The 27,088-nt window shown below is 40.1% G+C and overlaps 2 protein-coding genes across 2 annotated transcripts; both read left to right on the top strand.

The window, feature by feature from the left end:
* The first annotated feature begins 15,155 nt into the window (after positions 1-15,155).
* Positions 15,156-17,515, top strand: LOC143863255 (CASP-like protein 4D1). Its single transcript, XM_077373923.1, has 3 exons — positions 15,156-15,391; positions 16,053-16,188; positions 17,057-17,515. Exons 1-3 carry the CDS (start codon positions 15,195-15,197, stop codon positions 17,300-17,302), a joined length of 579 nt encoding a protein of 192 aa, XP_077230038.1. The 5' UTR covers positions 15,156-15,194; the 3' UTR covers positions 17,303-17,515.
* A 1,245-nt stretch (positions 17,516-18,760) lies between these two features.
* MS1 (RING/FYVE/PHD zinc finger superfamily protein) lies at positions 18,761-22,482 on the top strand. The gene is made up of 3 exons (XM_077374694.1): positions 18,761-19,142; positions 19,946-20,237; positions 20,898-22,482. Exons 1-3 carry the CDS (start codon positions 18,842-18,844, stop codon positions 22,261-22,263), a joined length of 1,959 nt encoding a protein of 652 aa, XP_077230809.1. The 5' UTR covers positions 18,761-18,841; the 3' UTR covers positions 22,264-22,482.
* The last annotated feature ends 4,606 nt before the right edge of the window (positions 22,483-27,088 follow it).

Raw genomic sequence — 27,088 nt, 5'->3', positions numbered from 1 at the left:
CTGAAACTGCATTTGAAAATGATATTAGGAAAAATTTAAGAATACCAAAGGAAATTTGTTCAATGGCAAGTGCGGCTACCCAAATTAAAAGCGGCAAACCCAAATTTATTAGCGGAAAATTCAATTTTGTATTGGGATAACGGGGCGGGGCGGGGCGGGGGCAGAGTGGAGCAACCCCATCCCCGCCCCAGTCAGGCGGGGTGGGGAGGATCCCCTCTTTCGCCATTTCAATTGCCAGCCGTAAAAACCGATTGTGAGTCACAAACTGATTATTGGACTCAAATTCCAAAGGCCCTTTTTGTTTTTAATTTCCTTCGAATTTTGAGAATTGACCGTGAGTCCAAAAATGATAATTGGGCTCAAAATTATGTTTATTTTTTTAGTCCAATAATCAGTTTGGATTCACAATCGTTTCTCAAAATTCAAGCCAAACAGGGCCGAAACAAAGGACCCCAAGAAACCATCTAAACATGTCTAACCATTTGCTATCGAAGATAGGGTTGCAACTCGGGTCGGGTTGGACTTGGTTGAGGCCAACCCTAACCCAACCCGAGATAGCATTTTGCTCAACCCTAACCCAACCCAACCCAATCCTAACCTCAGGTTGAGGATGGTAAACCCTAACCCAACCCGCCTCTAAATCTATCAACCCTAACCCAAAATTGGCTTGAACCTGTCGGGTTCGGTTTGAGCCCAAGTGCCCGACCCAAGTTGCACCCCTAATCTAAGGCATTGCTCAAAGCAGCCACTATAAAAAGCGGTTTGACAAAAAGAAAAATGCTAAAACGACGGTGGCTATTATCCTCTTAATTAACCAGCAATCACCTTTTGGGCCCCATGTGCAACATGGATTTGGTCAGGTCCATTGACCCGCGAGGACAAATCGGGCCCATTTTTCATTGGCTACACCTTGATCCGTCAACCCTAGTTCGCGTAATCACGTTTTACCAAGAAAAGCTAAACCGTTAATTTTCCTAGGACTCGCCAATGGGATGTCTCATCGCCTTGGGACCAAGATCATGTTGGCCGTGGTTTCCCAATGGTAGTTTCCCTGCAAGTTTTTACGACCACCGATAAATGTAGGTGGTAAAACTCAACTTTCCTACAGTGTCTGCAATATCAACGGTCCCGATCACATGTACGTGTCCATTTGCGGGATCCAAAGTATGTTTGTTGTGATTGTGAAGATCAACAGTCCTGAACTCAACTTCGAGTCATGTCTGAGTGTTTGCACTATGGTTGAGAAGCCATGTTGTGCTATTCACATGCATTAGATGATACTAATTCAGTAAGTGAAGTACAAATATGGACAGTTAAGACAAGAAATTATTAAGCACCTGTGGACCCAAGTTCAAATTTTGACTGGAGGTCCTATAGGCCGGCTCTCTCAGTTACTATTATCGTTGGTGAGGAACAAAGAATGTCTTCTTAGACAAAAGACTGCCCGGGTTAATGTCCAAACACAATGTCCTATGTGAGGCCGGTTGATTTTAACTCTTTAACAACATATGCCAAGAACTACATAAACAATATAGAACTCGGTCCGAGATCCATCCGAAGTAGATCTTCTTGACGACTGAAATTTTATAACATGGGCCGGCACATTAAAATTCATCACAATTTTACCTTAGGTGAACCCATGTTTGCGTCCGGCCAACCGCCACCGTACTCATGTGTAAATGATTTGGGGTTTAGGGTTTAGACAATCACAACCATTATTAGATCAAGTTCCTAGTCATCCATTGAGCAGCCTAAAAATGGATGATTATAACAAAAACAACTAAGATGTCTTCTGGTTTAGGGTGCAACTTGGATTGGGTCGGGTTGAGCTTCTGCTAAAAAAATGAATTGGAATCAACCCGAATTCTCAAAAATAGATCTGAGTTGCATCCCTTCTTCTGATTGCATTCACCCTGCATCAACTAAGGTGCCTAGCCATGAATTATTAACTCAAAAGATTGCCTTAAATCTTAATTAATCAAATACCAATCAGCATGGAAGTAGATTGAAAAGAAAAAATAATTTAGCTCACAATGTGTACTAATCTATGCTTATGTTACTCATCACTTTTTGATCAACGACCCAGCATTGGAGATGGGTCGGACCCACCATTTGGTGATGGACCCCACTTATCTCAATAAGGTTGCGATATCATTTTTATACCCCTAATTTATCTAGCAACCTGAAATCTTATTGATAGAATGAAAGAAATAGGGGGACATACTACCTTACTTCAAAACCAAAATAAAAGGCAAATTAGTTACAATGAATACCACGGATGTCCAAAGTGTCACATCTTAAAGTGCCCCTAGCCCTTCTTGGAAGGTCCTACTAGGGCCGGATCTTTCTTCCTACAAATTCTACAAGATTTAAATAAATATACGTCTTCAATTCCAAGAAGCACAAAACAAAAACATGGTTGAGGCCAAAACAACGACGAGACCGAGATAAGAAGCTTGATCCAATAGACTTATAAAAGACAGTAGTAAAAGAGATCGAGAAGGGGAAAAGAGCTATTAGAGATTGAAGTACAATGGCTAATTCTAAGGCATTGGCTATCTCCACCCTTGTTCTAAGGCTCCTTGCTTTGATACTTATAGCTGTTTCAGTCTTCCTTCTCGTTACTGATAAGGTTACAGTAACGGATGAGAATGGCAAGCCTGAGAAGACCACTTTCCGGGACATCATCGGATATCAGTAAGCATGAAACCACTCCCAATACTTTGTTAATTACTATTTAGTATTTTGGTGCAATGTTCACTTTCAAACCTTTTGTAACAAATTAACCATGGCCATGTTTTGATTCTTGTTATTGTGGTAATTAAATTTCAGATATGCAGTAGCTACCGGTGTCTTTGGGTTCGTCTATTTGTTGATTCAGATACCCTTTGCAGCATACCATGTGTGTACCGGAAAGAGAATGATAAGGAATGGGTGTCTGCCGGAGTTTGATTTCTATGGTGACAAGGTCTTGCAATCTTGCTTTATTCTCTTTAAACCTAGTTTTTTTTTTTATCGGCAAGCTGGGGTTAGGCGGACCCCTACCGGTATATTAATTAAAGAAAGATGATACAAAAAGAGGAACAAGACCACTCCCCAATGCTTAGAACAATGACTTAGGAAAGGGGCAGAACAACCAAGTACATGATGCCATTGAAATCAAAACTTAAAACAAGCAAGAAAAGAAGGAATACACATGAATTCTAGAGCTAGACTCCATACTCATGTGATTAAGCCCCTTGTGATCCATGACTTCTTTCATCTTTTGGCTAAATTTCCTTGCTCTCATGATCTTCCTCAATTTCTAAAACTTTGTGGGTTCAGTTTTCCTTTGATGCCATATTTCTTTTTTCTTCTGTTGGGGGTGTTCTTTTTCACCATCTTCCTGTTACGACTCGTTTTTTTGGAGGAGTACTCGGATGCAGAGTTTTCAGCTAGAGAGTCTTGGACTTCGGCTTCCTTGGCGGGAGAGTCAGGAGGTTCACCCAAATCCTTATCATCACTTGGCCGGATCCGTGATATAATCTTCGATATCATCAGAATTTTCCTGGCTATGGAGGATGGAATATTTGTTTTGGAGAGAAATTAACTGAGCTTTACTTGTCTCTCCCTCGCTAGCCCTAGGGCTTTCCCTTTGCTTAACCCTAGTTTTAATGAAGCTTCTTCTGTTTATTACCATCTCTTTTGCCGTTATTGAAATTGCAGAAAATTGCTCTTTATAATCAAAATATATGGGTTCTATGCATTCTTGCTTTTTGTTTAATTACACTTTTGTTCATGAAATTTTTGTCAATTAAGAAAAAATTATTTTTGATTTTGATAGAGTGGGGTTTGACAGTTTTTGCCCAAGCATAGCAGGACTGGGGGCCACCATTTTACACTTGAGCTGACTGGCCTACCATCTCTACCCAAACCCATGCATATGGCGGGACCCACTATTTTACACCTCATATTATGATGGCTGGAGTCCAACATTTTATAACAATGCCTAGGGTGGGTGGCGTCTGTTGTGCAATTGGGGCTTAAATCAGCCCTCCGCGGTGACACGTTAATGATTTGAACACGAAAGTGTATTTCTGGATTTACGTGTTAACAATACACAACGTTTTTGAAGTAAATTTGCAAGAACAAAATAAAGTGAAGCGCAAGCCAAATCACAAATAAAGCACACAAGAACACCAAGATTTAACGTGGTTCACCACACGATGTGTGTGGCTACGTGCACGGGAGAAGAATAATTGGGTTATAAGAAGCACTCACCGGATTACAAAAGTTCAAAGCTTTCTCCGGATTACAAAAGAATTAATCTCTACGTCGTCTAGGATCCAAGCGCCTTCGCTCCCTAGAATAGCCTTGCTTCTTCTTCTTCTTCTTCAAGCCCGAGAGAAAAAAAAAATCCCTCTCCTTTTTATCCTCTAGCCCCCACACAAGAGAGCAACCTTTTGACGTTTTTCCTTTTCTCCCGGTTCATGAGTTCAAGAAGTTTTGCTCGTCAAAACGTTTATTTTTCGTCCAAGTCCAAGTTCTATGGACCACACTCTTCCTTATTTGATTGGTATTCAAACTACCCAAGAATCCCATACGAGTTTCACTTCTTGAGATTTATCCTTCCAATATCTAAATGCAAGAGTCCCATGCGAATACAACTTTCCTTTTAACCAATTCTTTATGAATTGTCGAACCAGCAATCTCGGCAAAAATTCGAGGCAACTACAACATTCTCCACCTTGGCTTGGATTTTATCCATCCACAAGCTGTAAATATCTTTCATCACAAAGTCTTCTCCACCACACCTCGAAGGGTGCTAGTTCGACCCTACTTGTCGAATGTTAATTAAGTCTAAGAATGCTTGAAATTCTTCGTCGTCACAAGCTTAGTCAACATATCTGCGGCATAGTTCCTTGTATCGACCTTTTCTAAAGAAATTTCATCTCCGCTAATGACATCTCGAATGAAATGGTACCTGACGTCTATATGTTTTGTCCTCGCGTGAAAAACTTGATTCCTTGCCAAGTCCAAAGCACTCTGGCTGTCACAATACACACAAGTGCTTCCTTGCTCTACCCCAAGTTCACTTACAAGTCCCCTTAGCCATATAGCTTCTTTCACTGCTTCTGTTGCTGCCATATACTTTGCCTCTGTAGTAGACAAAGCTATAGTCGTCTGTAAAGTGGACCTCTAACTGACAGGTCCCCCAGCAAGCGTAAAAGCATAAGCTGTAGTGGACCTTCTCTTGTCCAAATCTCCAGCGTAATCAGAATCCACATAACCCATGATATTTCCTTTTCTAACATTGCTCTTGTCAAATAAAATCCCAAGGGATGACGTACCCTTCAAATACCAAAGTATCCATTTGACTGCTTGCCAGTGTTCTTTTCTTGGGTCTGCCATGTACCTACTAACAACACCCACTGTCTGTGCAATATCTTGTCTAGTACAGACCATAGCATACGTCATGCTGCCAACAATAGTAGCATATGGAACTCGAGACATGTACCTTCTTTCTTCATCTGTTGTAGGTGACAGCTTAGAGGAAAGTTTAAAATGAGCAACAAGTCGGGTAGCTACTGGCTTTGCTTTATCCATCTCATACCTTAAGAGCATCTTCTCAATATACTTCTTTTGAGATAGCCACAACTTTCTCCTTTCCCTGTCTCGACAAATCTCCATACCCAAAATCTTCCTTGCAGTGCCTAGGTCCTTCATTTCAAACTCCTTGCTCAACCTGGCTTTCAACTTATTGATTTCCAACATATTTTTAGCAGCTATAAGCATGTCATCAACATATAATATCAAAATAATGATAGAGCCATTACCAAGGTTTTTGAAATAAACACATGAGTCATATCACTTCTGTAGAAACCCTGTCCAATCTTGAAAGTATCAAACCTCTTGTACCACTCCCTAGGAGATTGCTTCAAGCCATACAATGACTTCTTCAACTTGCAAACATGGTCTTATTTTCCTTCAACCTTGAAACCTTCTAGTTGATGCATGTAGATTTCTTCTTCTAGATTTTTGTGCAAAAACGCTGTTTTCACATCAAGTTGCTCAAGCTCAAGATTAAATAGTGCTGTCATGGCAAGTAATACTCTGATCGAAGTGTGCTTCACCACTGGTGAAAATATCTTATTGTAGTCCACTCCTTCCTTCTGAGCATATCCCTTTGCCACTAAACGTGCTTTGTATTTTTCTCCACCATTTTCTGAGCTTCCCTCCTTTTTCCTGTAAAGCCACTTGCACCCAATCGCCCTTTGCATTTCGTCACCCATTGCATCCTCCCAATACTTAGAGTTTTTGCATGCAACTGCTTCTTGAAATGTAATCGAATCTCTACTTTCCGTTACCAATGCAAAAGCTAACATATCCTTATAGCCATATCGTACATGTGGCTTATGAGTTCTTTGAGATTTTCTAACCTGTAATTTTGACTGGTGCATCTGCTGATCTGGTAATCTTGCTTCAGGAAATTCAACTTGAATATTTTCTTTCTGCACTTCTCTTGAAGTATCAACCTCCACCTCAATGGTCTCACCTGTGTCCTGTTTTCCTTCTTCACCAATCTGCTTATGTGACTTTAACATAGAAGATTCATCGAAAATAACATCTCGACTGATGGTTAGCTTGTTAGAAGAAGGATCCCACACTTTAAATCCCTTGACCCTACTTGTATATCCAAGAAAGATACACTTTTTGGATTTTGGGTCAAGTGTAGAGCGTTGATCATTTTTAACGTACATGAATATAAGCAGGACAACCGAATATTCTTAAAATAGAATAATCACTAGGTTTACCAGGTAACATGCTGTATTGACCGCTTCTGCCAAGAAGTCTTTCTCTAATCCAGCATTGCTCAACATACTGCGAGCCCTCTCTAGAAGAGTCTTATTAAGTCGTTCTGCAATTCCATTATGTTGTGGAGTTTCCAGTTTAGTAAAGTGGCGAATTATGCTCTCCCTTGCAGAACTCAATAAACTCAGAAGACTTGTATTCTCCTCCATTGGCTGTCCTCAAACACTTCACCTTCTTGCCAGTTTGCTTCTCAATCATGGTTTTCCAATGCTTGAATTTAGAAAACACCTCAGATTTTCTCCGTAGAAAATAAACCAATACTTTTTTAGAGTAATCATCAAAGAACGTCACAAAATAGAGAGCACCGTCCTTTGAAGCAACTGGGGCTGGTCCCCACACATCTGAGTGCACATAGTCTAACTTGCCCTTGCTTCGATGAACTGAAGTTTTAAAACTCACCCTGCACTGCTTTCTTAATACGCAATGCTCATAGAAGTCTAACTTGCAAATTTTAACACCCTTGAGTAGATTCCTTTTACTGAGCTCTCTCAAACCCTGCTGACTCATATGCTCCAACCGCATATACCATAGCTACATCATTTTCTTTTGTAGAAAAGGCTGCTCCACCTACCACTGTATTTCCCATCAACTCATAGAGATGATTTTTGACCATCTTTGCTTTCATGACCACAAGAGAACCCTTTACAACCTTTAGAGTTCCACCATCTCCAGTAAACCGACATCCACTGGTGTCTAAGGCACCCAAAGAAATCAAATTTTTCTTCAGCTCTGGAACATGTCTAACTCTTGTCAAGGTTTTAATGGTTCCATCATACATCTTTATATTCACTGTACCCATTCCAACTGTCTTGCAAGAATTGTCATTCCCCATCAAAACCGAGCCTCCATTCAATTGCTCATATGTAGAGAACCAATGTCTATGTGGGCACATATGAAAATAACGATCAATACCTGATGATGCGGTAAGCACCTTTCCGTAGTCTTCGTCTGAGTTTTCCTCTGCCACACTTGCCTGTTCAGAAGCCTCTCCACACTTATTCTCCAGATGTTCTTTGTGTTTTGGGCAGTCTTTCTTTATATGCCCAATTTTATAGCAATGAAAATACTTTATCTTGCCTTTCCCTATTTTGGATTTTGACCTAGACCTGCCTCGATTATTTCCCTTCTCTTTTTCCAGTGGTCTACCTCTGGCAACCAACCCTTCTTCTTGCTTCTCACCTATAGGTCTATTTCTCATCTCATTAGAAAGTAGAGTAGCAGTGACCTTCTCTAATTCTATGGTATCCTTACCATAGAGTAATGTTGTAACCAAATGTTCATAAGATGGAGGTAGAGAAGTCAACAAAATCAAGGCCTTATCTTCATCATCAATTTCCACATCAATATTCGATAATTGACAAATTATCTTATTATAGGCATTTAAGTGTTCCATCACTTAAGTTCCTTCCTTCATCTTCAAGGTGTATAATTGTTGTTTCAAATACAACCTGGTTGTAAGAGACTTTATCATGTACAAACTCTCAAGTTTCAACCACATCTCCACCGCGGATTTCTCATACATAACATGGTATTTGACATCGTTCCCCAACGACAAGCGAATAGAGCTCATAGCCTTCAAATCCATGTCATCACAATCAGCATCTGACATATTTGCCGGCTTCTTCGCCTTCCCTGACAGTGCTTTATGTAATCCTTGTTGAACCAACAAATCACGAACATTGACTTGCCACAAATTAAAACTGTTCTTTCCGTCAAATCTTTCCACTTCAAACTTTGCGCTAGAAACCGTCACCGCCATTGTAGAACCAAAGCTCTGATACCACTTGTTGTCGAATTGGGGCTTAAATTAGCCCTCCGCGGTGACACGTTAACGATCTGAACACGAAAGTGTATTTCTGAATTTACATGTTAACAATATGCAGCGTTTTCAAAGTAAATTTGCAAGAACAAAATAAAGTAGAGCGCAAGCCAAACCACAAATAAAGCACACAAGAACACCAAGATTTAACATGGTTCACCACACGATGTGTGTGACTACGTCCACGGGAGAAGACTTCAAAAGATTTCATTATGTGGAAAATAATTGGGTTACAAGAAGCACTCATCGGATTACAAAAGCTCAAAGCTTTCTCCGGATTACAAAAGACTTAATCTCTACGTCGTCTAGGATCCAAGCGCCTTCGCTCCCTAGAATAGCCTTGCTTCTTCTTCTTCTTCTTCTTCTTCAAGCCCAAGAGATATAAAAATCCCTCTCCTTTTTATCCTCTAGCCCCCACACAAGAGATCAACCTTTTGATGTTTTTTCTTTTCTGCCGGTTCACGAGTTCAAGAAGTTTTGCTCGTCAAAACGTATATTTTTCCTCCAAGTTCAAGTTATATGGCCCACACTCTTTTCCTTATTTGATTGGTATTCAAACTACCCAAGAATCCCATACGAGTTTCACTTCTTGAGATTTATCCTTCCAATATCTAAATGCAAGAGTCCCATGTGAAACAACTTTCCTTTTAACCAATTCTTTATGAATTGCCGAACCGGCAATCTCGGCAAAAATTCGAGGCAACTACAACAGCGTCCACCATCTTACACATGTTTTGATGTGGTGTGCTCAACATCACCACACAAACCCATGCACAGGGTGAGGCCCACCGTTTTACACGTGGGATGGGGCATGCCATTTTACACCTCAAGTCTTGATGGGTGGGGCCTGTTATCCTAAAACATTATTTATTGATCCCTTTGGATCTTTGGCAATGAAAATCAGAGGAAAATTTTGAATTAAAACGAGATGGGTTTGATGTACCTTTCTCCATGAACGCTTCCTTCTTGGGTGTAATCCGAGGATTGCTTTGGTCTTCTCTGAGCACAGTGACAGCCCAGAAACGCCCTACTCGATCTTCTTTTTTTTGCACACTACTAGGCTCAATGTGAAGCCTCTCTTAATGTGGATTCTCTCTCAAGAAGATCTCTCACTTCCTGTGATGGTGAAAACAAGGACCGAGGGTCTCTTTATATAGGCAAAAGCTCCCATAGGACTTTCCAAAAACAACAAATTCGTTTGGCTTCTTTTTGCCAATATTAGCAAGACTTTTAGTGCATATTTTTAGCCCAAAAACCTTCCCAAACTTAGGTGAATAGTTTCCAAAGTTGAGAGTTACCTTAATGCAAGGCCATACACAAGGTATAACAAGTTTCCAAACTTATGCATAGGGTGGGGCTCACTATTCTACCCCTAATGTGATTGATGAGTCCACCATCTCTACCCAAAGGTATGCAATAGGGGTGAGGGGCCACCACTTCACACCCATGCATAGCATGAGCCCGGAATACTTAGTTAGACATTGTGCACATAAGATGATTATGTGGAATTCATGGAGGGTTTTTACGTTAACAATGGAGTGTTTGGTTTTGATGAACAGATCATTGCCTTCCTACTAGCAACTGGGGTTGGGGCGGGCTTTGCAGTGACCATCGAGTTGAAGAAGATCTTGCATGAAATAATTAAATTCGCTGAAGCTTTGGGTAGTGGGCAAGGTCTTGGTGACTACGAATCACAGTTCGATAAGTTCTTCGACAAGGCCAAACTTTCCATTGGTGTTCTCTTCCTTGGGTTTCTTTGCATGGCAGCATTATCCGTTCTCTCTTCCCTGAGCAGAGCCACTGCCACCAGTACCAGAAGCTTCTTTAGATGATCTGCTAAATATTTTAATTTCATTTCAGAAGAAGCATGTGATTACTCTTTTATATAGACCATTTTTTCCTTTTTTAAATTTGTTGTAATAAGGTCATTTTCCATTTTCAGTCAAGGTTATTGGCAATGTAATGTCTTAATTTCTTACTCTTTTCCTTTATCTAATTAAGGAATTGTTCCAGGTGAAAAATTTTCATTTGTCATTTCCCGTTTGCTCAAGACTAGCACTTGGGCAGAATGGGGTATTATCTCCTGTGGTATATATCTCAACAATTTATATGAGAAGAAACTTCTTGTTTCACTCAACGTTGCTTTTATTAAGTTGGCATGCAATTTTCCTTTTGTTGGTGTTTGTTGCTTTTGTGGGTTCTTGGGTTTGTTCTCCATCCCTATGTTATTTGTTTAGGATGGCCAGTCTTTCTTTCTTTGCCCCCTTTTCTTTTCTTTTTCTGATAAATTTGCTTTACCCAGCAATAGATAAATAGGGGGTTTTACCTACATATCCTTATACCGATTAGTCATTAAGAATCATGATTTATTTTTTAAAGAATACTTCCAAGAAGTGCCCAAATGCTACTTATGTTAAAGTGAATTTGTTTTTTATGTTTTGAATGACAAAGATTTATGTTAATAAGAAGAAGGCATACTGAGAGCACCCAGATGATCAGGATGATCGGAACAAGATAGCAAACAAAGGAAAAAAGAAAACTCTCACAAGACAAAGACCCATCAAGGGGAAGGTCATCAAAGATTTCCAAGGCTGCCCTAGTGGGTCCCTCCCAATGTAGTCTATTGGCTTCACTATTAGCCAATCTTACATGATGAAAGGAAATGGAGGTCCCGCCACACGATCCAAGATCTAACCTATCAAATGTGCAAATTACGAATGATGGGAGAGAATTCTCTTCATCCATTTTATAAAATTGAGGGAGTCACCATCCACAATAACCTGGTCAAGAATGATGGGCTCCATCATCTTAATTCCTTGATGAACCGCTCTAATCTCTACCTTATTTGAGTCGGCAGCCCTTATGGGCCTTGAGAAAGCCCACATCATTGTGTCGTCATCATCTCGTAGAAGACCGCCAATTTCAGTTGGCTCGGGATTTCCCAAGCTTGAACCGTCAAAGTTTAGCGTAAAAAAACTAGGTGCATGGATCCCATGACTGTGAAATGATCGGCCTTTCCTCAGTGCTGGTGCACATCTCCGACCAAAATTGCCATAAGTCTACGTTGACATGAATTAGAAGCTGGGCAGAGCCCTGATCCAATAGATGGTCAGCACAATCACCTTAATGAAGAGGTAACAAGGGGTCATTACTAACAAATTGGGCACGTAGGCACGTAACAAATTGGTATCAGAGCCGTAGATCCTACGCCATGGCTGTGCCTTCAGAGATTTTGGGATCTCTACGTGATGATCTCCAGCAAATTAAATTGCTTTTTTTTGAAAATGATGGAAGAACACCGGCGATTTACGGAAAGCTTGAAAAAAATCAGCAAAGAGATCAAAGAAATGCGTAGAGAAAGAGAAAAATTAAATCTTGAAAGTGTTGATGGTCATGTGGAGAAAAATGCGAGAATCGATGGCGACAAGAATAGTTTGTTGAAGACACCACCAAGGATCATCATGATCATTTCATCATTTTGAAGCGGCTTCATGAAAAATCTTATTTCGTCCCAACTTTGATCAAGATGGATTTTGGAGGCGAGGTTCAACTGATCGCGACCATTAAGATTTGGGACCCTGGTGGAATAAGTTTTTCTCCAATAATTCGATTTTGAGGACAAGGTCGTTTGTAAGGGGGAATGAATGTTATGTGTATTTTCTTATGTTATATGTGGGGTTAATTGGTGCATAGTAGCGGGTATGTGTTTAAGTGTAATGGCCATTAGTTGTGGCTATTGTGTTTAGGGTATTGGGAGTTAGTTACTTATGATGTGTCTTGTTAGTGGGTAAGTGTGCTTGTGATGTGGCACTCCCTCTTGCTAGTAGTTATGTAGTAGCAATTCAATGAAAAGAAGAAACGAAGATGACTTTGTTTTGGAGAGTCATGGTTCCTCTCGAATTGAGCCGCTAGGAGGTCCGGTTGCCTCGAATCAACCTCTCTCCCCCTCTTTTTCTATTTTCCGTTTGCTTGCTTGTGTTACGGCCGATTAGGCACGTAACAATGACACTGGCAATTCTAATAACCTCGCTACGTGTTTAGGGGTGCAACTTGGGTCTGGTTCAACCCGAACCCGACGGGTTGAACCCGAATTTGGGTTGGGTTGGGTTTTTCTCAAAACCGGGTTGGGTTGGGAAAAATCAACCCGAATTGGAAATCGGGTTAGGTCGGGTTGGGGTGTCGGGCAACCCGACCCGCCCCAAAACCCGATTTTCAATTCCATTATGTGCTTAAATGTGCTTAAAACCCGATTTCAACTGAACAAATTTCCCATTGTAGCTAGAAATGTGCTTAAATTTCAACATAAATCTATCATTCAGTTCAATTACAAAGAGTTTTTATATGGTGGATGCCTGTGTAGGAATGTGAGCAAAAAAAAAACAACAGTGGGGCCCACAAAAAACAAGTGCATGAATTGGAAATTGGGTTGGGTCAGGTTGACCCGATTGCAAATCGGGTTGGGTTCGGCCGGGTTGGAAATCGGTTGGGTCGGGTTGGGTTGGAAAAATGGGTTTCTCAGGTTGGGTCGGGTTGGCCTCAACCCGACCCAACCCAACCCGACCCAACCCAACCCAACCCGAGTTGCACCCCTATTAACGTGTTAAGATTTGTCATGATTTGTCATAGGGAAAGTCTGACCGTTGGACCATCTTGAGGTAGATCGGGCAAGTTGGTTAGTTTGGGTAATCTAGATAGATTAGGCAACTAGATTAAGTTAGAATAATATCTTTCCATTGTTATCTAGATTTGATTCTATGTTTATCATGTAAGTGCTCTATATAAGCATGCATTCATTCTCTAGCTCCCTATCAAAGAAGTACCTCTTGAAAATAATCTTCAAGATATGCCATCCTCCCCTCGCTCAAAATAGTCTTAACCATTGTTCTATATATTTGTTGCGAAAAATGCACCGATTGGACTGTCCTAATTATTCTTTCATTGAACATTAATTTACCCATTGCTTCTATTTTTCTTATCACTATCCTTTTGGTGTGATTTTATTTGGTTTAAGCCCATATAGTCCCGTATTTTTCAAAAATTACTGTATGGACCACATCATAGGATGATCCAAACCGTCCATAAGATGGAACACAATGTAAATAGGTTGTTCCCGGAAAATCATTTCGGGAACTGCATATTATGGAAACCTTGATAGAACGGAGGGCTAGGATTATCCTATGGAAATGATTTTTGAGGAACAACCTATTTGCGTTGTGTTCCATCTTATGGACGGTTTGGATCATCCTATGATGTGATCCGTACAGTACATAATAGGGGACTATAAGGGCTTACACCATTTAAAAACTCCCTTTTGGTAACCTCGGACTTTTACAAGGAAGCCCCTCTTTTTTTTTTACATAATGTAGGAAATGCCCTAAACTTCAGAATTATCTTCAAATTTTTTTCTCTTAACAAATAGCCGTCCTAACAAATTTTTTTTTTTTTTTGCAACATGACAGTGCCAACATTGAGAATAACTCCCAAAATCTTTGCAAAATGACTATTATACTAATGGCCTTTGATTCTTGCAATATAGACATTTTATTTTTTTAAGATTTCAATTCTTTCTTAGACAAAGCTCTACAAAATTTCTAGTTTTAAGAGGATGTTGTTACAGTATATAAGGTTCCGGATGGTTTCCTTACAATAATCCCTTATTAAAATGCCCAAATTTGGTACTCTACCATTGCAACCTTCCTATCTGAACGATTTTTAACTTTTCTCATTTTCTCCTGTATTTGTCTTTTGGCCATCTGACATTGGAAGGAAATTTTCACAAAGTCTTATCTGACTCCTTACGTTGTGAACACGCTGATTATCTTAATAACATCATCATAAAAAACTACCCTAATTTGTCTAGTAATCCTTTGTATCTATCATCAACAACAAGAATTAACGCGTCAACCATGGGAATACGATCCAAGGGTTGAGGCCTTGGGCAACCCGATCCAGCCCGTACTCGGCCTTGTCTTCTAATTTTATTGTGATTTGGAAGTCATAGGGTTATATTTTATTTTTGTATGCCTTTGATTTTGCCATGGGCCAACCTGAACCCAACCCTACCCGATTTGGAACAATCAACTCTTCATTTAAGATTATGCCAACCGACTGTGAGGCCAAAACCAATTATTGGACTCAAATTTAGGTTAAATTTGAGTCCAATAATTGCTCAAATCCAGTAATTGGTTTTGGACTAGCAATCGGTTGGCATAATATTAAACGAAAAGGGTGTTATAGGCGGGCTTGGTTAGGGCTGAGCCTCATTGACTCAAGACTCGGGTTGGGTCAAGTTCGGGTTGTAGGAATGCTACCTTGGGTTGGGCTAGGGTTGGCCTCAACCCGACCAGACCTGAACTGAGTTGCATCCCTATTGGTGCTACCGTCTATGGAGGGCATTTTTGGCGTCTCATCAAAAGAAAGTTCAAACTACTAATATATAAGGTTTTGGCCAAGGCACCAAGGATAACAGGTATTAGAACTAATAAGAAGATTAACAGCATAGAGGTTGAATTTTATAACAACGATGGCACCACCTTCCTCCACAAAGATCACACCACCTTCCTCCAATACCTGGCAGATTACAGTCTTGTTATTGAGGCTCTTTACCTTCCTCTTCCTTGCTGTTTCGATAATCTTAATCACAACCGATACTATAACGATAATGTCCCTCATTGATCTCCACAAAATTAAGATTCACTTCAATGATATCTATGCCTTCAGGTAAAAATGGTCAAGTCATGATATTTTTGTTATGTTTTCTATGCAGATTAGGGGCTTCGAACAGATCTTTGTATATGGGGCAATTTCTACACCCCAAAAAGTGCACTTGTAATCTGTTCTTTTTGTTTTAGTAATTTGTTACCTTTATTAAAAAATCACTGTTTAAAATCTCTTTAAGCAAATCGATTAATTGCTCGAGTTGTCTCGATTTTTTCGTAAGTACATACTTGGAGACCGAATTTTGCCCTATCAAGTCATCAAATACTTCTTTGACCCGATTAGTGAAAAATTTTCTGCATCAATTGTTGACTCGTCCAAGTCAGATTCTTTTAACCTTGGCCGAGTTCTCATCCAAGAATTTTATGGTCCCGAGTGGGGGCCTACCTAGGTATGGGACTAGTTTGGACCCAGCATGGTATGGGGCATGTTTAAATGGCCTAGCCCAACGTGTTTCATCAGCTCTGGAGCTTTTAGCTTAGTGGTTAGGTACCTAACACCCCTGTGTTTTGATCTACTGTAGATTTCTCTCTCTTTGATAATTGCTAGCCATGGCCATGAAATTAGGCCTGTTTGACTTGGGCTTTGAGGGGAGAAAACCATGAGTGTCATTAACTTAAAACTTATTCCGGTTGTTTTTTGTTTGTTGGTTTTTCTCTTGCAGATTTGTACTCTCTGCGGGAGTAATTGGGTGTGCCTATACGCTTGTACAGATCCCATTTGCTATTTACTTCTTAAGCATGGGGAAGCGTATTGTAGGCAACCAAGGCCTCCTTCAATTTGACTTCTATGGAGATAAGGTTGTATCCTGGACTTCTTCCTCTCAGTTTTAGCTTTGGTTTTCTGTTTCTTTAAGGACTTTTTAGGTTGAGTAATGATAGTTTTTTGCTTCGTCTCTGTTAGGACCTAGGTGAAATTGGTTAAAAACTAATTAGAAAAATGTAAAATGAAGAAAAGAGCGCCATAAACAAAACAACTCAGTGTGAATTTCATTTCCCTATTATTAGCTACTGATAATTAGTGCCAGATTACTAGTAGAGGAATGATAAACTGAAGGGCGTCCGTGCAAAAAAACCAAGTACAAGGGCGCTCCTATTGGTCCTTCTCAAGAAAGTACATATACTAGTAGGGAAATCATATCAGCACTTCAATATTTTGATATTCACGCTCTCCTTGCTTGTCTTTTAGTATTTAATGGGCTTGTGAGAGCTTTTTGGGAACTGTAATAATCTGTTGACAGACTTTTAAATACAAAAAGACAAGCTAGAAGAGCGTGATATCAAAACACTGGAGTGTTGGCTCACTTTTCAGCAGATTTTGTCTTCATTCAGGAGGTGGGTGCTGTCAGATGCGAAATGCCTTCTTCGATGGATACATTATCAAGTATTGTTTTGGATTGTTTCAAGCAAAATCTTTGATTTTATAGGCCAATATCTTACAGATGAGATGCCGGTGTTGGTCATCTCATGATGGTCTACAAGATCAACGGTCTCGATTACACATGCATCTACCAATGTGGGACCTAAAAAATGATACCCTAGGGATTGATCTGACTGTGACTGTTTTAAATTGAATATAAGCAAAATGAATTGATTTAGTGTTTAATAAGGGTTGTGTTAACTACCTTTTAGGGTGAATTTTCTGATTTAAGACTCTTAATTTGAGCAGATCATTTTGGTCCTATTAGCTGGAGGTGTTGGTGCAGGATTTGGGGCTTCTGTGGATTTTAAGAGGATCACGGATTCATTCATAACAGGCCTGGCAGAAACTGATCTAGCATACCTTACGCAGCCCCTTTCGAAGTTCGACAAGTACTTCACCATGGCTGATGTCTCCACTATTTTTCTTCTACTTGGACTCTTATGCATGGTGGTACTCTCGGTTCTTTCATCAATCGCCCTCGCCAACAAATGACATTTCTCAAAACCTTCAATGTGTAAACTTGTAAGGAGTTGTTAGATGATTAGATTTCTGTGACAAGTAATAAGTCATTTATCTTGTTAATCTTCAATATGAGCTTGGCATTATGTAGTAAGAATGATACAGGGAGATGTTGTAGGGGTGCGACTTGGGCTGACTCGGGTCGGGTTGGATTGAGATTTTGCTAAAAAAATGAAGTGAAATCAACCCGAGCACGATCTGATTTTATGTGCACCTCTTTTGTGTTGCAATTGGGCAGAGTCCTATATTTTAACCTTTTAGGGTCCAACTAATGAATGTTTTGGATTCACGAAGCGTTTTATACTGTGCCGTCAATTTTAAACCTCCAATAATTAGACAATTAAGGTGGTTCTATCGATAAGATTTTCTGGGCACACCCTATCTACATCGAGGCCCAGTAAATGAAGGGTTTAGATCACTCAAACAATATGACCCCACTGTCTTCTTGGGCTGCACGTACATTCATGGCCGTCCACCATATAATTTCTCCTACTTGTAACCTAATTGGGGACTTATTTTTTTAGTGCCCAACAGCCTATAACATGTACTTCTCTTTTTTTGATACGGTTTGTAGCCGGATGCTTCCATACTGAGTTTTCCAAGATCTCACTTGGATCCGATGGCTTAGGCATAGTTTCAGGCCCATTTAATATTTATGTTGTACTTGGGCCTATGTATCTTAATAATGTTTGTAGCCAGTTTTTGATACGGTTTGTAGCGAGATGCTTCCATAATACTGTTCCACGATATCCATTAGAACTTAGGCATATTTTCAGGCCCACTTAATATTTAACTTGTACTTGGGCTTTGTTTCTTACTAGCCACATGCTAATCTGGGGGACACAATCAGGAATGGGCCTCTTTTTCAGGCCCAACCGCCTTTTCAGGCCTCCACAATCCACGCTGTCCTGAAATTAGAGAGACATGCATCTCATTTTCCTAATAGCCTTCTTTGGACAAAGTTTTTTAAAGGGACCATGAAATGAAGGTTCCATTTGATAAATCAACCCATATGTGTTAGTTAGCCAAGAAACAGTGCGTTTTTGTCTATCCTCATTAACTTCTAAATCATGATAATGGAGAATGCACCGGACGTGGCTACAGAATCAACGGCTACTATTCATCCCAACTAGACAGACTAGCCCTCTTCACCATTGGATGATGCATGAACAAAAGCATGCTTCATTATTTTACTTCGAAACCTCCTATCACTCCATAGCTCCAACTTATGTACATTGCATTTTTGAAAGAAACCATGCTTATAGCAAGAGACCCTTTACCCCTTTTGAAAAATCCAGTGCTTTTGGTTCCCTCCAATATTATTTCTAGGCACTAACAGTGTGATCAAGCCATAGTCTTATGTAAAGCCCTTTTAAATGTATAAATTGCTTCTACTCCCTTCCATTCTTCTTAGTTATGTAACAATAATTCTCTATAAATTATACTTAGCAATCCTAATTTCTATTTCTTCTTCACCCATTTGGCTGTTACCTTCTGTGATTCTCCACAAAGATGCACATGAACAACAGATCCTCCGGAGAATGCAGAAAGAGAAAGCGCGGAGATAGGGTTTTCAGGTTCAAGAGCTTCTGTGACCCTGGGCACCCTGTTGATTTTCATTCGTCGTTTCAACAAAACATCCGAATGCTTCTTGAATTTGGGCACATCGACACTAATTTATCTAGAGGAATGAAACTTTGGTCATTCCAACTCGAACTCTATCGAAATCCACCTATGCATACGTTGTTCTTCGTCATCGAAGAGCCAATTGAAAAGTCAATCCATCGTCACTGCCAACACTGCCGTTGTGTAGGTAAACTCCTATGTGCTATACACATTTTTATTTATCTTTGAAAAATGAATGATCTGGTGTGATCACTTGCATCAAGTTTTTGTGTATAATCCAATATGAACCAACAAGACAATTCTCAATGATGGTCACTCTTAGGTACCTAACCAATACGCCAAAAATCCCACGACTGCTGGAACATGTAGGCTAGACCCTTTAAACCTGTTCCATGCATGCTAGGATGGGTCCCACGTAGTCCTATACCTAAGTTGCCCCCATTTAGGATCATAACATTCCACCACGCATCTGCGCTTGCCGTCTGTGGCGGCTTTCACTTTGACCTTTTTTCAAGTAAGCACTTTATACAAGTTTCCCCTTTTGCTTTGGCTCACTCTATGGTATCTTCACTCTGATGTGGTTGCTACTTTCGATACCAAATGTTAAGTACCTAACCAATACACCAAAAGCCTTAAGACTGATGGAATACTTTCAGCTAGGCCCTTTAAATCTGTCCCATACTAGGCTGGGTCCCATCTAGTCTCTTGCCTAGGTAGACCCTCACCTAAGACCGTAACAATCACCAATCTATCAGCTACTGATGTCCATGGGTGATAGTGTCATGATCAATATCAGACTATTAGTATGTGCTCTTACACAAAAATTCCCCATAAATGATTGAATTGGATCTCTGCTTTATTCATAACTTTTAATCTTCTTTAAGGTTTCTAAATCATTGATGTCAAGCTTGAGATCCTTTGGTCACTTTTGTTCTAAGGTGAAGGACTGTATAGTGATTTCGGTTATACTTTGAGGGAGTTTTTTCGTAGGTTGGGGTCACCATATGATTTGCAACAGGAGGTTTCACTTTATCCTACCTTCGAAGGAAACCAAACAGGTAACAGCATGTTCAAACTACGAAGGCGGTTGCAATGGATCGGAGGTGATGGCGGCGAAACAGGATTTGGTGGAGTTAAAAGGTCACCTCATGCATGGTGTAATGCATTCCAATGGTTTTGGGCACTTGCTCTATGTAAATGGCGTCGAAATGGGTTCGGAGTTCCTTCCGGGTTGGCAGATCATGGACTTCTGGGACCGGATTTGTTCACGCTTAGGAGCAAGGTTAGCCAAAAAAGTAAATGATTTTATGTTCCTTGTTTTTTTTTAAGTTCAGAGAAATCAGTTGTCTAACATATAGAGAGTAGTGCAGGAGAAGATGATTGGCAATATCTTCCACAAGACATCACCATTCTTGCCTATGACAACAAACTAATAAAACTAACATTCATGGTTCAGTAGAAAGATGGACTCTTTTGCAATTTTAAAGTATTCAAAGTCTCAAAACTCCCCCGTTGCATCGTCATTGGCTAGCGCAAGTCAATTCCCTTTTACCTCGGCCTCGTTCTCGTTGGAGACATCATTTTTAGGGGTGCAATCTGGGTGGGGTCAGGTTGAGTTTTCAACCTGAACCCTGACCCGATTTTATGGTAAAAGCTGAATTCAAATTCCCCAAAATCAACCAGAGTTGCACCCCTAAGCATTTTGCCCTACAAAGTCAATAAAAACTCCTTTGACTATACCGAGTTGTGATCCTGTGAACCTAGTACCCAACCACGTCAACTTAGCACACTGACTTAATTACATTATATTCAAGGGAGTTAATTGGTCAAAACATGATGTGATGGAGTCTTTCATAGTGAATGGTTGATTTGAATCATACATAGGACCCCATTGTTTCAGGCTAAGAAATCTTAAACTGTTACTTGTCCTCTAATTTTGCAGGAAGGTGAGCTTAATTGACATTGCCAAGAAGAGATCCATGGATCTAAGGTTGATCCATGGAGTAGCCTACGGCGAGCCCTGGTTTGGATGTTGGGGCTACAAGTTCGGCCTAGGAAGTTATGGTGTTACTCAGCAAATGCACCTAAAAGCCATTGAAGCGCTGCGAGGCATGCCATTAGGCCTACTGGTAAATCACTTTGGTAACTCGAATCATGAAATTCCGACCATCGTGGCTAGATATCAATCAATGTCCAGTCATTCCTTGCAAACTCTCGGCCATCTAATCCGTTTCATGCTCGAAATAAGGACTCACCTTCCTTCGGAGGCGCTCACTACTACAAATAATCATGGAATTGTTATTGAAACTGCTTGTCGATGGTCTTCAAAGAGAGTCGAAATGGCCACTCAAGTAATTGTAGAAGCTCTAAAGAAATCAGAATTCAAGTGGGTATCAAGACAAGAAGTTAGGGATACCGCTCGAGCCTACATTGGCGATACGGGTTTGCTTGATTTTGTTCTAAAATCGCTCGGGAACCATATTGTCGGAAATTACATGGTTCGCCGGATTGTGAATCCAGTGACGAAAGTTCTTGAGTATTGCTTGGAAGACATCACTAATTCATTTCCTAATCATGAAGGTTTATTACCAAATGACACAAAAACAAAGGTTTGTTTTCATGTGTCAAAGGGACAACTCATGAAGGACATGTACTACTTGTACAAGTACCTTCTCAAAGAACAAAGGCCAACAATAAACACAGGAATTTTCACTGTGATTCCCGCTGCTGTTCGGATGATTCTCGATACTAAGCACCTTATCAAAGACTATGAAGGAGAATTTTCACGAAAAATCAAAGTGAGGGACGAAGAAAATTTGAAGCTTTTATGTACTGTATGCTTAAGAAATGAACAAGAGGGAGAAGAAGGGAGAGCACTGCCACCGTATGAGTTAGTGACTATGCCTTCTCATGCCACCATTAGAGACCTCAAGAGGGAGGTAGAGAGGATATTTAAAGAGATATATTGGGGTATGAGAAGCTTTGTTGCAGAGTCGATCGTGGAAGTGAACGGCCGAGATTTGGATTTGGTTAATGGGTTGATCGAGTCGGGTAGTAATCTTGTGATTAAAGGGAGGATTGTGGGGAGGATTATGGATAGTGAAGAAATTTACGAAATTGGGGACAGTAATTGGATCATCGATTGCCCTTGTGGTGCTAAGGACGACGATGGGGAGCCATTGATCTCGTGTGATATTTGTGAGGTTCGGCAACACATGCGTTGTGTTCGGCTGTCTGAGGATGTTCCTCATATCTTTTTGTGTACCCAATGTGAGCACAACATTGCCGTCTTTCCTTCGCTGCCCTAATCAAATATAAATCCTTATTAGTACCTAGAAACATGAAGGTCAATTCTAGAAATCTTTAGCCTTGCATATATGCTTATGGGATTTAACCCCATGGGTATGTGGCGTTGTCATGTGCCTAATCCTTATTACTGGGTTCGGACGTGACACAATGCGAGCACAGCATTGTTTTCTTTCCTTCTATGTTTTAATCAAGTACATATAAATCCGTATTAATAGCTACTAGCATAAAGCTCTTATAAGATATCTGACTATTGAGGAATGATAGAATGAAGGGCACCCTTACAAAAACCAGCTTCAAGGGCGCCCCTATCGGTTGATTTTAGCAAATTCAAAGCTGTTTCCACTTTTTTAGGCTCCATTCACTTTTTTCTTAGCAACCATAAATGCACTTTGCAGAAATCAACCAGTAAGGGCGCCCTTGAAGCTGGTTTATGCAAGCCTTCTTTCTATAATCCTCCTAATTACTTTTTAATTATCAACGAGTCTTGTTTTCCTCTAGTGGATACTTGAAGTTAGGGTCCGTTTGGAGCTTGATGGGAGTAAGTCACTTGCAAGCTTAAATTGACTTCACCTGAGGTATATTTCAGATGAAAACTATTTACAGTTAAATAGCTTTACTCTTAGGGTGGAATCCTTCATTCCTAAAAAAGTCGGACTACATTGTTTGGATGATATCTTTTAAAGTTTCTAAAAATTGAAGAAGAACTTGATTGTTTTGGATTTTAAAAACCGATTATGAGTCAAAAACTGATTATTGGACTCAAAATTAGTTAATTTAGAGTCCAATAATCAGTTTTGGATTCATAATCGGTTCTCAAAATCCAAAATAAACAGGGCCTAAGTATTGCTCTGTTGATAATTTCATGAACACTCTATTTTCAAACGGTGCCAGCTATTAAAATATTATAGAAGGATTCAAGGAAATTGCAGTCTCTTGCTGATTACCATCACAGTCCATGGACGCTCACCATGCCTTTAGGAGAAGAGGAATGGTCAAACAGGTGCACTTAAAATTGTTTTAATGACACGAGAAAAATACCCTTACGCCAAAAATTAATTTTTAAGAGAGTGAAAATGTCGTCTCCGAAGCTGTCCTTAAGGAAAATGTCACCCTTACACACGACGAATCAATAATGCAAATGAGTTCTCTAGGGTATGCTTCCCGGATACAACAACTCCCGGATACAACAACTCCGCTCAATGGGTGTGCACTCATGCAGCCTGACAGCCCTGTCAACAGACTCTATACTTGCCTTAATTAGAGAGAATGAATTGATTAACTCAACTCAACTAAGCCTTTGTCCCAAACTAGTTGGGGTCGGCTAATGAATCCTTTAGAAAAATTTTATGAAGTTTTCTATAGGATTCATTTCATGAAGTTTTCCTAGAGAATGAGTTGATTAAGAGAGAAAAATAGAGGAACTAGAATATATGCACCAATTAATGTATTAAAATGTTTCCAATTTCCACGCCCCATCTCCGGGCGCAAGAGTCTAATTAAGATACTTTTCCCCAAGTCCCCATAGTCTTACTTATAGAATATAGAATGTCAATCCCTAGGAAACTAACTCTCATAAATACTCATATCTTCTTCTTTTTTTGATGGGTAAGCTGAGGTTTAGAAGGGACCCCTACCGATTTATTTGATAAAGAGAAAGATGATACAATAAAAGCACAAAACCAACCCTAACTCGGACCATGCGAGAGAGGGACAGACTAAAGCTTAGCACATAAAAGCGACAAAGACTAAGCCTAAGAGCTCAAAATGCTCAATACTTGTGAATTACATAATCAGCTAATTTGGAAGGGGTATGTTAGGCTCTTTGTGAGTGTTTTGGCCAAATTTTCTTTTGAACTTTCCTGCCGTGATTCATTTGATTCCTGAAGTTCTGGAGTCTCTTCTTTACCTCTATCCTCATGCTGCTGATTCTGTTTTTCTTTGCCTTTTGATTTGATGAGAAAAGAGTCTTCTTGATAGTGCATATTCATATTTGATCTATCTCCTCTGATTCCACCCTTGTCTCCTTCCCTAAATAGAGATTTTGATCGTTCGGGACTGGGGGTCCTTCAATTTCAACATTTCTTCTTTTTCTATCTCACATTCCAATGTGGGAATGAAGTTTTTCCCACATGAAGAATAGAAGATTCAAAATCGTGTTGTTGTACACTGGTTTTTTTGACATGCAAGCTGAGGTTAGGCAGGACTCCTACCAGTTTATTAAGAAAAAGGAAAGATATTACAATCAAAATTACTAAACAACAGCCCTATCTCAAGTGTCACCTTTGTTGTACCACTAAAAGATGAACTTGTAATTTTGAATTAAAATATGACTATCTTTTGAAAAATCAAGAAAACGTCAACCAATCCTTCCTCTAGTGGAGGCCTACAGGATTGGAGAGATTTAGGAAGAAGTTTGGCTATTCAATTTGAGATGATTTTGTGCAAATATTCCACAAGCATTTCAAATGGCGAATCATACAAAACCAGCTTAACATGATAAAATGCATGTCAATGTACACTTGCACATTAAGAGATGCTGATCTTTTCTTGAAAACATCTTTAGGACCTTAGTATCGTGCATGTGTTTGCTACATTCACTCTTGCACTTGCGTAAGAAAGAAATTTAATGAGTGGTGGAATATGTGCTTTCGAATATCTAAGCTTTTAGCATGTGAAAATGGAACTTTGGCTTTTGTTTTGGTCGGGTTGTGACAGACTCCATTGTTAGTGTGGGGGGCGTCTCTCTCTCTCTCTCTCTCTCTCTCTCTCACTCTCTCAAGAAATGCGCTCAGGAGATTTTGAAGTATGGAAAATGCTTAGGCCTTGTTTGTTATGGCTAGGTTTATTTTGGATTTTGAGAATCAATTTTGAATCCAAAATTGATTATTGGACCCAAAATTACGTTTAGGCCCTGTTTGTTTACATTTTGAGAACCAATTGTAAGTCCTAAACTGATTATAGGACTCCTAATTAAACACAATTTTGAGTCTACTAACCACTTTTGGACTAAAAATCGAATTTCCAAATATGGTTGACGACACCTCGATCGGATGATCTAGACCTTCCAAGAAAATATATAAATCATTGATTGTTGTAATTCTCCATCTTAGGTATGGGATGCTCGGGATCAAAACGACGCACCTTGACACAAGCGTGTTTTGTATAGTTTCACTTGTAAAAATAGAAGAGTGCTATTAGGATGCCTCCAAGTAGGGCTGCATCAGCAAAACTCCCAATCCCTACATGTCTTTCATGTGGGGCAAACTGTTAGATTTTGATTTTTAAAATCTTATTTTTGGTCAAAAGATAGTGTTTGGAAAATGTTTTCTAAGTGTGTTTTGGAAAAGGAATAACTTTTCTTTGGAAAGAGTTGCTTTCTGCAAGAGAAAGAGAAGAGTGCAAAAGTAGTGTGAAAAAGATAGTTCCGTACCGACTCATAAGAAAAAAAAAGGTTTGGCTTATAAAGCTTTACTCCTTTTCTTTTCTTTGTTATGGTGCACAATGGGTCTTAGCCATGGGTTGAACCGCGGGACGGTGCAATGCATCGTTCGCACACGCGCGCGTGGCGTGGGTAATGGGCTATAGGGCGCTTTGTTGGCGCTTTTCATTTTTTCCGATTTGATCCGGACCGTTGGATCAAGATCGACTTGGATCGGTCAAGTGGATAGACCGAATGGTTCGGTCGGGTTGGGCCTGAGTTCGGGTCCAACGGTTGGCCTAGCAGGCCTAGGGGCTCAAATGGATAGTGCGTGAGTGGGTGCGATCTGAAGCGTTGGATCGTAGTGTAACTGCTAATGGAGGATGACCGTTGGATGCTGTCCCATCTACTCAATGGTCAAAGGCCCAAAGGGTGCGATCTGCACCATGGATGAGCAATCTAGCGGTTCGGAGTTGGAAGGGTTTTTACACAAGCCAACGGTCACTCCAGGATTGATCTGACTCGATCTAATGATCAGAATTCAAACCCGCAGAAAGGATGTTCAGAAAGGGTGTTTTCCAATGAAAAAAGCCATCAGAAGCTCTATAAAAACAGTAGAAAATACTCATTCTATACAGAATTCGGATTTCTACTTTGTTATACTCAAAATTGCTATTTCTAGCACAATTCTCTCTCTCTCTCTCTAAACCCGTACAAAGTTTCTGTTTTTACTGTTTCAGAAGTTCTCTTCAAGTATTCTGTTTTCTGCAGAAACAGAACACTTGGGTCTCAATTACTTGAAAAATTCAAAGGTGATTCAGGCTTAATTCCGTTCAGTGCAGAACGTCGTCAAGCAATCGGTTTGGAACCGGGCTTCATTGTATCTTGGAGGCGAGTTCGTGGTCCCCTTTGCACACTACTGGTGGGGGCGAATATCGTCTTAAGGAGAGCGTTTACGCGCCTTGAAGCATCTTCTTATCTTCTTCTCAACCACTACACGGATGAGATCCAACAGTCAAGACGATATTCTTCTGTTGGAGATCTTCATGGCGCAGTCAATGAAGCAAATGACGCAAGATTTTTTCAAGTTGGAACGATTCAACAAGGGGAACGTTAAAAAATGGCAGAAGAAAGTATATTTCATTCTCACCACTCTCAAAGTGGTATATGTACTGACTTCACCCAAACTAGGGCTGGCAATTTCACCCAAAAAAGCGGGGATCCGCCCCGCCCCGTTTGGGGCGGGGATTCCCCGATTTGAGAGGGGAAGGGTAAGGGGAAGGGGATTTTAAAAATTCCCTGGTGCGGGGAGGGGAAGGGGAAAGGGATGGAGTTGTCCCCTCCCCGCCTTGCCCCGTTAATCAATGCCATTTTTTGTATATTTTTAAGTGTTTTTTTTAAGGAAA

This window comes from Tasmannia lanceolata, unplaced genomic scaffold (genome assembly GCF_043159265.1).
Source record: "Tasmannia lanceolata isolate RefF3 unplaced genomic scaffold, GAP_Taslan_0.1 ptg000044l, whole genome shotgun sequence".
NCBI classification, from domain to species: Eukaryota; Viridiplantae; Streptophyta; class Magnoliopsida; order Canellales; family Winteraceae; genus Tasmannia; species Tasmannia lanceolata.
Note: the sequence above shows the minus strand (reverse complement) of the source record. Positions and strands in the feature narration are given on the sequence as shown.

Excerpts from the sequence above, each read along its gene's own strand:
- LOC143863255 (XM_077373923.1), top strand. The coding sequence starts at position 15,195 with ATGGCACCACCTTCCTCCACAAAGATCACACCACCTTCCTCCAATACC. Across the intron at positions 15,392-16,052 it reads AATGATATCTATGCCTTCAG|ATTTGTACTCTCTGCGGGAG; the intron begins GTAAAAATGGTC and ends TTTCTCTTGCAG. Across the intron at positions 16,189-17,056 it reads TTGACTTCTATGGAGATAAG|ATCATTTTGGTCCTATTAGC; the intron begins GTTGTATCCTGG and ends TAATTTGAGCAG.
- MS1 (XM_077374694.1), top strand. The coding sequence starts at position 18,842 with ATGCACATGAACAACAGATCCTCCGGAGAATGCAGAAAGAGAAAGCGC. Across the intron at positions 19,143-19,945 it reads CCAACACTGCCGTTGTGTAG|GTTGGGGTCACCATATGATT; the intron begins GTAAACTCCTAT and ends GTTTTTTCGTAG. Across the intron at positions 20,238-20,897 it reads TGTTCACGCTTAGGAGCAAG|GAAGGTGAGCTTAATTGACA; the intron begins GTTAGCCAAAAA and ends CTAATTTTGCAG.